Source organism: Pelobates fuscus, chromosome 7, assembly GCF_036172605.1.
Source record: "Pelobates fuscus isolate aPelFus1 chromosome 7, aPelFus1.pri, whole genome shotgun sequence".
Classification (NCBI taxonomy): domain Eukaryota; kingdom Metazoa; phylum Chordata; class Amphibia; order Anura; family Pelobatidae; genus Pelobates; species Pelobates fuscus.
In genome coordinates this window covers 101,913,415-101,925,645 of record NC_086323.1, presented here as the reverse complement: position 1 = coordinate 101,925,645, position 12,231 = coordinate 101,913,415, and the positions used below count along the sequence as shown (strand labels likewise).

General features: G+C 40.2%; 1 protein-coding gene across 8 annotated transcripts in view; it reads left to right on the top strand.

Annotated features, from left to right (window-relative positions):
• GRIP2 (glutamate receptor interacting protein 2) overlaps window positions 1-12,000 on the top strand; it is a 383,817-nt gene extending 371,817 nt beyond the window's left edge. For 7 of the 8 annotated variants that reach the window (XM_063426279.1, XM_063426278.1, XM_063426277.1 and 4 more), the window contains 7 exons: window positions 1,118-1,257; window positions 1,733-1,912; window positions 4,389-4,542; window positions 6,427-6,547; window positions 8,066-8,263; window positions 10,459-10,605; window positions 11,220-12,000. In XM_063426279.1, coding sequence (XP_063282349.1) covers window positions 1,118-1,257; window positions 1,733-1,912; window positions 4,389-4,542; window positions 6,427-6,547; window positions 8,066-8,263; window positions 10,459-10,605; window positions 11,220-11,390 — 1,111 coding nt within the window. In that variant the 3' untranslated portion in view covers window positions 11,391-12,000. Of the gene's footprint in view, window positions 1-1,117; window positions 1,258-1,732; window positions 1,913-4,388; window positions 4,543-6,003; window positions 6,407-6,426; window positions 6,548-8,065; window positions 8,264-10,458; window positions 10,606-11,219 lie in introns of those variants that run through there. The other variant, XM_063426284.1, reaches the window with a different exon arrangement.
• The last annotated feature ends 231 nt before the right edge of the window (window positions 12,001-12,231 follow it).

The window sequence follows — 12,231 nt, the reverse complement described above, 5'->3', positions numbered from 1 at the left end:
CGCCAGAATCATGTGATAAGGAGTAGTCATTCGTTAAAGAGTAGTAACGCCACAATGTGACCTTTAGCTGTCAGAAAATCCTTACAAAAAATACACTCATTAGTAAACATGAATGAAGCTACTCCGCAAGATAATAGAAGCCGGCATTACCAACCCATTATTTTTGTACATAGCATTTGACAGAATGGGTTTGCTACATTAATGCTACCATGTGGTGTAGTAGTGCCATCTAGTGGTTAGCTTTTGACCATCCTTTGTTAGAACGGAGATTGTTAAACTAAGGACATCTTATTTGGAATATCAGACTCCTTAAACACCAGTCTATGTGGCCACACAGACCAACATGTAATATATTAGTCAGAATTCATTTAGATACTGTCTATAGTGGTGGTTTAATTGTGCAAGCTTGGTATTATTCGATTAAAAGTCACGTTCAGATAAGGGTAAAAATAGACTTTACATCATCCTAAGTACTTAAAGTCTTCCTGTTCAGAGCTTGCCATAGTAGGAGTGTTTCCGGGCTGAATCCAGAGTAATCTGAATATAATAAAACTATTTCAATGTTTGGTGTAATTTATATGATAGGCAGTAGGTAGTGAGGAAGTCTGTGTAACTATTAACTCATAGAAAAAGGATGGGAATGTAATTATCCATGATTTTATTCAGGGAAAGCATATCATGGTAAAAAGTTTTCTATTTTCTTTGATCAAACCATGGCGTAGTTAACGAACGGACAATACCCAAGCAAAAGCTGTAATATAAAAAAAAGATGAGAATTCTAGCATTAGTTAAAATGTAAAGTAAACACTACCGAGTTGCATGAACATCAAATGTCAGTTGCTCAAAGTCCAAAGTCCCTTGGGGAACAAAGACTTAAAGATGGTTGTCAATATTATTTATTCGTAAGGCTGCCATGGTTTGATCAGAAAATCTGCTTTTACACTCCAAATGTTATTTTATTTCGTTCACGATTTCCTGTTCACGTTTCTTTTCCTAAAAAAGGAGGTTAATTTCTTGGATTTTAGATTTGTAGCCGTACTTTAAACTATGCTCCTCATTTGTGTGTTTTCTGTGCTGCTTGTCTCTGTGTAATGTCTCTTAGTATTTTTTCCTGCAGGACGGGAGCTATTCACATCGGAGATCGGATTCTGGCCATTAATAATGTCAGTCTGAAGGGGAAACCCCTCAGTGAGGCCATTCACCTGCTACAAATGGCAGGAGAAACTGTGACTCTGAAGATTAAGAAGCAAGCAGAGCGTGAGTTGGACAAACTGTGACACACAGGTCCCTAAAAAGATATCTGTTCTTCACACACTATCCTGAAACTTAGTGTCTCCTTCTTTGCTCCACATCAGTTAAAGATTTGCATGGATGATAATTCTGTTTAGTTTAATTCAATTTAAATTTGATTCGGAACGAATCTGCATATGTCTTCTGCCAATCGTTCTTATAAGCTCTACGGTCAACATGAAGAGGAGATATTAAACAATGTTTTTATTTTTCCTCTTCATTTGTGCTATGTGCCATGGCTTTTCCTGAGCTGACCTGGAGATTGATGAAATTTTAAAAGAAAATTAAACCTCTTATTACTAAAAGGTTAACCTTCATTATAGAGGATTTTCAATATTGTATACATTGTCTTTAGCACTGTGTAAAATGTGACCTCTCAAAACACAAATGATTCTGGTGGGGACAAAAAATTGAAAAATTGTTTCTTTACTCACTGTTTCAGGTCCACACTCACAGAAGATGACAGACGGAGTGAATGAAGGTAGTGATCCTGAGGATGACCTTACAGATTCTCAAAAAACAAATCAACTATCTGAGATCTACTCCACCACCATCCCCAGCGTGGACAGTGCCCTGGAATCCTGGGATGGGTCTGGTATCGATACGGGATATGGAAGCCAAGGTGAGATTCCTTGGAGGGTATGAATATAATTCAGGGTTATTACACAGGCCCCATGTGGCCCACCTGCTGGTTAGTACAAATTATTTAAAGTATTAATAAAGCAACATGTTTACATAAATCAATGATTCACCCATATCCTCTCTGTACGTATTCCCAGGACCCGAAATGGCCCATATGTAATTCAGCCAGTTACAGCTTTTCTATGTTTCATATAATGGACTGACCTCAGAACACCCACAAGACCTTACTTTGCTAGGTTATGTAAATTGCTGCAAATAGCAAAACTCAGAGTTTGGATTATGGTTGGAAAGTATTATTATTACTGTATTGTACGATAATACTTTTAAGCGATACTCTGCCCAATTGCTGTACATTTTTGCATTATTCTTTGCATTTTACTTGCAAAAAACAAAAATAAATAATATAAAACAAATAATTTAATAATCCATTGATGGCTAGGTATTGGATGTAATCCTCCAAAGCAGAGTGATGACAAAATACCAATGTCTTTCAAGCTTTTGGCTCATTCTTATCTCATGTCTGCATTTTGGGACAGAGCCATGATGTGCAGAGCGAACACACGTGTCATCACCATATGTGTACTACGTGATTCTAGACGATATCTGTGCAGTTATTCCGTGGAATGGGGAATTATTCCCTGTGCACATTGGGGTCTTAATTTCGGGCAGAACCAGGACATACATGTTCCCGTCTACCCAATATTAGCCATTGGACATGTAAAGCAGCCCTGTCACCACCACCAAATTTCACTAGAATTCCAACCCAGTCAAGATATACGGAGACAAATTAGGGACTACTTTTGTCTCGGTATATTTCCTTTTTCTCCACTCCCGGACACTGGGTGGAGCTACTGCTGTTTAGAAGAGTCAAACCCAATAGTGACGGCTGCAGAGATATTGGATGTATCTGTGGAATATCCTGCGGTCTCGCAGGATTTTCCATATACCACAATGCTGTACTGTTTCGCATGTGTGAGAGTATAGCAGTAATGTTGGCAGAAGAGGACCAGCGAGAAGAACATGGCGGTGCCCTTGAGGGACAGGTTTAGGTAAGTAAATCTCAACCTTTCCCTGATCCTCAACCCCCAGACATTGGATCACCTGCAGCAAGGTCACCCTTGGGGGTCTTTGCAAATTATACAGTGACAGCCCTACACTATAGTAACATTAATACACTGTATGAATAATATGTAACCATGTTAAAGGATCACTATAGGGTCAGGAACACAAACATGTATACCTGACCCTATAGTGTTAAAACCACAATCTAGCCCCCCTGGGCCCCTCATGCCTCCATAAATATAGCAAAATCTTACTGTATTCAAGCCTGAAGCTGTAACTCTGCATGCTGTTTGCTTTAAAAAAAAAAAAAGTGGTAGCCTGATCCAATCACAGTTCTTTCCCATAGGATTGGCTGAGACTGACAAAGAGGCAGATCAGGGGCAGAGCCAGCACAAGTCAAACACAGCCCTGGCCAATCAGCATCTCGTCATAGAGATTAATTGAATCAATGAATCTCTATGAGGAAAGTTCAGTGTCTGCATGCAACGGGAGGAGATACTGAATGTTTGGATGCATTTTAGGCAGCCATGACCCAGGAAGGATCTCTAACAGCCATCTAAGGAGCGGCCAGTGAAGTTACCACTAGGCTGTAATGTAAACACTGCATTTTCTCTGAAAAGACAGTCTTTACAGCAAAAAGCCCGAAGGTAATGATTCTACTCACCAGAACAAATTCAATAAGCTGTAGTTGTTCTGGTGACTATAGTGTCCCTTTAAGTACGTGTTCCAAAATTTTTGTTTGCTTTGGGTGAGCATCTGTATAAGATAGAAATCTTAATGGAACACTCCAAACTCCTAAAGCACTTTAGCTTGCTGAAATGTTATACATGTGACAAATGTGTCATATTTCTTTCATTTTGCAAAACAGTGCAGATTTCAATAGAAACAATCAGATAACCGGTCCTGTTACTACCTGGTTTGTTTAGCTCAGTGGAGATACTCAAGAGGCATCATTTGTCTAGAGCAACGGCCTTGCAAGAATTACTCATTGAGCTTCATTGGGAAGTCTGTGATTGGACAACCACAGAGTCTGGACGAGGATAGAAGGGGAGGGCTTGCAAAGGCAGACTAAAAAAATGCAGATTTTTCCAGCAGTATTTAGATATACCCCCCATGAAAAAAATGCATAATAAATACATAATTTGGGGTATATCTACAAACTTTTTCTGCTTTGTATTTGGGCGGTGGAGTGTCCCTTTAATAGTGCAAAGCAAAGCGTATTCCCAGAGCTCTTTCCACCACTAGGATTTACTCCTATACCTTAAACACGTTTATTTTCTTCTGGGACCCTCACATTTATGAAAAACACATTTTAATATAAATCTGATCTCCACGTTTGTGAATTTAAAATCTATAAATATCGACATTTAAAGTATTGGTGTCAATGTCTTTAGGAAACTACATGCACCAGGCTGTGGGTATCTCCCTGCACCCACATGAGTGGAGAACTGCCAGGCAGAAGATGAGCACCCCACCTGCAGAGCACCGAAAGAGTTACCCCTTTTTGGATAGCGACTTCACCGAGGAGGACTGGGAAAAACCTACACGGTATGTCATCTTGCTGTCTCTGTACCTGCTGGGAGAAGGGTAGGGACGAGAGTCTACATTGTGTAATAATGATCAATTCTTCAAGATTTATGAGATTCTATTTCATGGTTTACTCATCCTGAATTGTGTCTGTGTTGAATATCGCTTTTGGTGTGACTTGTTTATTTATAATTTTGAAATCTCATCATAAAAAGCAAATTTAAGAAGAAAAAAATGATGGTTTTGATTAAAAAGTAGTTTTCAATAACCGTGTTTTAAAGAGTGACTCCTAGTTGCATGACCACTTCAAGGAGTCTGTATGGACAGTGCTTTATTTAGAAATGTCGCACATAAAGAGTTAAAGGACATTGCGGTGTATGCGTTACTTCACATCCGACAGCATAATTTAATCTTTATGAAATACTCACGTTAACTGTGTTGGAATTTCACTGAAATTCGAATGCAATCAAAAAATATCATAAAACAAAGTAGGGGCTACTTTGTCTGTCTTTTGCATTTTTCCTATAAGTGACAAAACTTGAAAAAAAGGCAGAGCTACTGCCATCAAATGTTTTCATTTCCTCCAGCCATCCCTAATGATTACTGTGAGGAAACAGGCCTGCTCAATGGAGGCATCCGTGGTTTTCACAAAATTACAACACTGATGTGGGCTCCTGGCAGAGGAAGCACCAGAATCCAAAGAAGATCCACGCAATGGATGTCACGGCAGCTGCGAGGGACAGTATCAGGCAAATCCTGCTTTGTTCTGCATTCCAGGGCCACCAAAAAGCAAGCGTCCTGGAGTACTTTGTAAATATCCCTAATGCTGGCAATGACCCCAGAAGGTGACCGACTCTTTAACTCCTTAAGGACCAAACTTCTGGAATAAAAGGGAATCATGACATGTCACACATGTCATGTGTCCTTAAGAGGTTAAATAGCAGTCCAGAAGGCCAGAAGTCTGTTGTTCAGTGTCTTCTATAAGTGGAATTCTGGATTGCTTTTGTGGGGGTAATCATTCTGATATGCTTCTGGCATAGGCACCTTCCAAATGCCATTTATGCTTAAACTTGTCAGATAATTGAGATACCCTGTTTTGACTAGTGTTCAAAATTAAATCTGGCGTTATTTAAATTTTATTTGCTTTTTGTGACTATTATTTCATATCAGGCTTTCAAAGATTACAGCCTGTAAAGTTTTTACAAAATTAGGGGTTAATGGGTACTAACTAGTTATAATGTTATGCTTCTACTGATAAATATTTTGAGAGCTTTTCACCAGCATGATCCTCTCCATCCCACTTTCTGAGGAATGTTTTGGCTGCAGTATGTTCTTTTATTTATTTAAATTTTTTTGTATGTGTGTGAGGTCTAATTTGCCCCTAGACCCCCTCCAAGCCTTCATAGATACATTTGGACTTTTCTCGTTTTCATTCGCTCACCTAGTCTGTTCTCCTCTCTGTGTTTTTTTTTCTTTCTCCAGGTGTTCTATGTCTCAGCTCTGACACGTTTTCCCATCACCCATCTTTCGCTCCAAAAAAAAAAAAAAAAATCTTCTGGGACCTCCTGTTTTTCCAATATTCCCCCCCCCCCCCCCCCCCCCATGCTCCTGCTTTTGTGTGGCCTTTTTATCGCCCTTCTTACACCCCCTTTCTTTACAAGCATGCTTTTTTAACCCCTGATTTAAAATGCTATTCCACACTTCTTCTTTTTTTTTTTTTTTTTTTTTTATCTCACCATTTTTTCTTCCCATTCATTTTGAGAATGAGTGCATGTACCTGCCACGATGAGGGGAGCCACTAACACCCCCGCTCCCTAGCTCTCTTGACTCCTGCCTTTGTACGTTCGTGTAAGAAGACAGTTTGAAGTATTGGGCAGAAGATATTCACCATGTTTGGTTCAACAGATTCCCCAGTCAGCCAAACGGCTTGGAGATTGACCATGATGATAGTTTTTGGCGCGTTTTCGGAGAAGCCTTGGAAGACCTAGAGACCTGTGGACAGTCCGAACTTTTGAGGGAGATTGAGGTAAATGTGTGTGGATGTTTAAAACCGATCTTTCCAAAGCTACAGATGTTTACCTCTTAACATTGTGGAGTAATGATTAATGGTCTAAACGCCCTGAGTTCTGTTTGTGTCTTGTGAACGCATCTTGTGATGTGCCTGCAGTATGCTTTAAGTGGACTTGTCTCTGGTTTCCCCAGATACTGCACACCAGAGAGCATATCTAAGTTAGGGCAGGACACCGAATTTGGGACTGTTCTGCAGAACACAAGACTGTTAGGTATGCAGATGACAATGTGTTCTTCATTAGAGAGTCCCTTCTACAGTGCAATGCACAATGGGTGACTTGCAAATCACAATTCTCTATTTTATTTAAAACGTTACAATATTGCTGCCTGCTCTTCTGTGTAACAGGTTACTGTAATTGAGTGGCTCTCTTATTGATTCATATTTATGACCCCTCTTACCTGGGTGCACACTCTGCGGACCTATGCCAATCTCAATTGCCAGTTGCTATTGGTTGTCAATTGGTGTTGCTCATTTTAGTTGGTCTCCTTCGTGATGTCACTTAGTTTAGTTGGCCATGCCAAATAACAATACATATACAGTCATAGGAAAAAAAGAAAGTACACCCTATTTGTTATTATGTCCTGAAATGTAAATCCATATAAGTTCTTAAAATTGGGTAAATACAACCTCCGATGAACAACAGCACATGACATATTACACAGTGTCATGATTTATTTAACAAAAATAAAGCTAAAATGGAGACGCCATGTGTGAAATACAAAGTTCACCTTATGATTCAATAGCTTGTAGAACCACCTTAGCAGCAATAAATTGAAGTAATAGTTTTCAGTATGACCTTATTAGTCTCTCACATCGTTGTGTAGAAATGTTGTCCCTTTACAACGTTGCTTCAGTCCATTGAGGTTTGCTGGCATGTACAGCTCTCTTAAGGATTCGCCACGGCATTTCAATCGGGTTTAGGTCTGGACTTTAACTGTGCCATTGCAATACATTGATTTTTTTTCTTTTTCAGGCAATCTGTTGTAGATAAGCTGGTGTGCTGGGGATCATTGTCCTCTTGCATTACCAAATTTCGACCAAGCTTATTCATCTGAAACTGCATTTACCTAATTTTAAAAAAACCTGCTAAGCAACAGATGATTGTTATAATATCCTGACCTGTAAAACCATAGAACTCAAAGAGGATGTACTTTATTTTTCCCATGATTGTATCTTTCAAATTCTGAATGCAGCAGACATCACAAATAAAGTATTTACTGAAATATTCCCTTATCCATTAAGAATGGAACCACTTTGATTAAAGTTTGGGGCGTTTAGTAGTTATAGGTGTGAATGAATCTGTTGCTATAGTGATACAGCAGCATTTTCACCTGCATGAAGTTACATTGCATTACAGTACACACTATTTTTTTTTTATTTCTTTAAATTTTTTAATGCATTCGACAAATATAGTCATCTTTCAGCTAATCGTATTTGTTGTTAAGTGCACCTCCTGTCCCATTTTCCCGGCAGGCATCCATAATGACTGGCAGTGTGCAAAGTTTGGGCCTTGATAGCAGCAAACTGCTTCTGGAAAACACAAGCCATAGAAAGAAAGGCTCCCGACGCTATAGCAATAGCCCTAAGAAAGATATCAAACCCAGCCAAGATGTAAAAAACCAGAAAGACGAGGTCTCAGAGGGATCTTCCACCACAACCGAACTGCTCAAAGTAAGGGAAGCCAAGTCTGAAACCATTACTAATAGTAGTCCCTGCGACGGACCACTGTCACGAAATACCATGCCCACTGCTTATTCATGTGTTTTCCCCTTGTATTCTGTGTTTCCCCATATATCTGTTATGTATTTCGTGTATTGTGCCGGAACCCATTCACCTCCTAAATGCGGACCGCCCCGGTACCCTATTAGAATGTTCACACCAATCAATCAGAACGTTCGCACCTGCATCATAAGTGTGAAACCGCAAGGGAAGTAATTAATGAGTGCTCCCCTGGGTGGCCACCATTCGTATAGGCAAACTCCACGCAGGGGGAGCATTCAAATCACAAAAGGAGATGCTTCCATTGCGGGATCTTCGCACAGGGACTCCACGGACAGTTTCCTGAGGTTAGTGGAGACACTGTTAGGGTACTGGCGGTTTGGATCGCCCTACTTGCTCCCAACGGAGCTATAGCCACTGCCTTCCCCTTCCGGGAGTTACGAGGCCAGGCTCGTAGCTTCTCAAGGATCACTCTTCCCCGGGGCTGCCTTAGTGGAGGCAGCCACCGGAGAGAGGGACGAGACCCTGGAGCTGTGAGTCTGCTTCACAGCCACAGAGTCCCACTGGCCGCCTGGAAGTCTGTGCCGACCAATCAGGAAAGGGAGCTCCCATTCAAACTGGGTTCGTGCCATTCTCCTGATGGGTCGGCATGAGTGAGCGCTGATTGGTTGCTGCAGGGCGCAGGTGACCAATCAGAGAAGAAGCGCCCATTCAAAAGGGGTTTTGCGCCCTTTCTCCTGATTGGGCGGCGAAACCCCTCTCCTCCTGGAGCGCTGATTGGCTATTGCTTGGTTTAGGCGCGAAGTTTGAATTCACCGGACTAAACCAAGCAACGCTGTGGAACTATTTAACTATTTTCAGGGATGTACAGAGTCCCGAGCCCAGACTTCCTATGATAGTTTCTCGGGCTCTGTACATCCTATAGCCCCGCTATGTGCAGGGGTCCTAGTTGGGACCCGGGGCTATCCAGGGATGTATGTTTCATGTGTGTACCCCATTCCCTTCCCGGGGGCACAGAGCCCCTAAGTGTTTGTATTGGTTGTGCAGTTGGTATCTCACAGAGCAGGAGATGGTTATCTGTAAACCATCCCCCTCCAGCCTGTATGGAACAGGATGGAGACCCCCTACGTTGTATCAATAAAGCATTGTCAGTGTTGTACCTTCAGAACTCTCTCGTCCAGTTACTGGGGGGAGGAAGAGATGCAGCAGGGAAAGTCCTTGTAAGGACTGGAGCTCTCAGGACTAGGTGCTGTCCAGTTCCTGGGAGTGAGCAGAGCTAGTTCCCCTACCCAGTTGCAGCTAGAAAGCAGTCCCTTTAACGGAGGTAACTGGTCGGGTGGCCAGGGGTCCGTTACAGTCTCCACTCATACCTGCTTGCATTAAGTTGCAAGTCAGTTGGAACTACATTTTCCCCCTGATGCGTAGGTAGTTGGATTGTATCAAGGGAAATATGGTTCACAAAGTGCCAGGGTTAACCATCTCTAAACATTATCATTGTCCTGAATAACATAAATTGTCCCTGAGCTTTTTTTTTTTTTTATGATGTAAGCGTTTCTGAAATATATAATGGTTATCATCAGGCCACTTATATGCTGGTGGTAAGAACAAATATGTGATTTGGTAGACTTCCTTACTGTCCTTTGGTGGGGGAGTGGGCAACAATTATTATTATTATTTTTTTATTTTAATTTTTGCTGCATTTATCTGTAGAGAACAAGTCACTAATATTTTGCTTTAAGAGCTATGGACTCTTCTAATCCCTGCCATCTGATACCAGTCAGGGTTGTTTTTTCATTACATAAAATCTGTGGTGGTCCTGTTGTGGCATAAGGATTGGAAATCCAATAGTTTGTGGCAGAGTTTTTTTTTATTTAATGTTTTTATTTATTTATATCTATGTGAACTACAGATAAAGATCTATTTCTGCATTACAGGAGATGTCTGTGCTTTTTATGCATATTGTTTGATTGGCGACTTTGCTTCTTTATCAGAGTAATTCAGGCTGACACCCAGCTGCTCCAAGACTTAATACATTCTGTTATGTTTAATTCAGTGAAGGATGACTTTGACTGATGGATTTAACCACCATCCATAATCTTCCGTAGATCTGTGGAGATGTGACTCACATGTGTCTGTGGGTTTTACAGGTAACTGTGATGAAAGACTTGGATACTGATGACTTTGGTTTCAGTGTCTCAGATGGTCTTCTGGAGAAAGGAGTTTTCGTCAACATGATCCGTCCTGGAGGTCCTGCAGATCAAAGTGGTCTGCAGCCGTATGACCGGATTCTGCAGGTAAGTTATTGTACTGTCTGTCATTGCATTTTTATATGTCCGCACTGTGGTATGATAGTAGAATAAAGCATAGAGATTTCATGTCATTGGTCCTCATTAAAGGGTCACATATAATGTGATTATTTGTAACAAGCCCACACTGAGTCAGGACTCCATTCTATGCTGTTGTCATTATGTTATCACTTGACTTCATACAGAATTCACTCCATGACATATGAAACAATATTTTTGTGGTCATCCGTGGTAGAGAGGTTAACTGTATGTCTAAAAATACAAACTAAAATGGACAAAGTTCTCACCTCTCTCTGGTCTGGAGGTAATGTGGTCTTTGAATGTATTAAAGTGATTTAAGTGTGGTTTATTTATTAAACTGAGATTTGGAAAACTGACAAGGGAAATGCATTTTTTTAGGCCAACATGTCAAAATACCTCTATATTTTTCTCTCACGGGTATTTGTAGAAAGATTTGCAATGCCTGCTTTCCAGCTTAGAGAACACCCCTATTAAATTGTTCAGTAAACCGTAATTGAAAGGGGGATAGAACAGCCATATTAATTGCCCGATTTTGTAAATGTGATGATAGATCTGTGAATATCCAAGCGTCTGTCTCATAGGTGAACCACGTTCGTACAAGGGATTTTGACTGCTGCCTAGCGGTTCCTCTTCTTTCCGATGCTGGGGACAGACTCGACCTGGTCATTAGCCGGACACCATTGGTTACTCAGGATGATTCCATTAAGCGCAATGCTGGAATGGAAGCAAAGACGAGCACAAAAACCCTCTGAAAGATTCTAAAATTAACTTTTTTAGGCACTGTTGATGCTATGTATTTTAATGTCCTCAATGTCATGGGGCCTTGTAATATTTAAATTGTCCAGTGTATTGTTGTAATAATTTATGCCTTCTTATTTTAATATTTATTTTTTAAATATCTTAAGTTTTCCATTTTATTTGGCTTTTTCACAGCTCTATCCCATGGCACATATGACCATCTTAACCACTGTGACATGTTAGCTCAATCTCTGCTCTTTCAGCTGTTGATGGATTACAACGCTTGAGATTATAATCCAGTCTTGCGTGAAAACGTGATTTGTGTATTTGAGGTCCCACCAGTACTATTGGACGCCACAGTGGGACAGGCCTGCACTATTAACCATAAACAATATGTTTGTTTTTGTCCTCTCCCCGTCCCATTTGTGGTGATCACAGATTTTTCTCTGATCTGTACTCCTGGTGCTATTTATTTGTTGCATATTTAATTTTAGTGTGATTTGTATCTAATCCTTTTATGATATATTTTTTTCTGAGAGTATGCACAGTTTTTAAAATTATAGCCAATAATTTTCTTTCTTTGGGGTGTTTGAATTGCTTAGAATTTAGATTCCTTTTTAAATCATTTAAAGTTTATGGTTCAATGTTCATTTAAAAAAAAAAAAAAACTTTTTTCTATTTTATTTTTTTGTTCAAACAGATGCACACTACGTCAGATCTTGTTCTACTTTGTTTTTCCTTTTAATTTATTTTGAGAATTATTTTTTTCATTCTCTCAATATAAATATTCAATGCACACTTGACAATCACACCTGATGAACTACGCATGTTGCAGACTCACATTCACAAATTTAC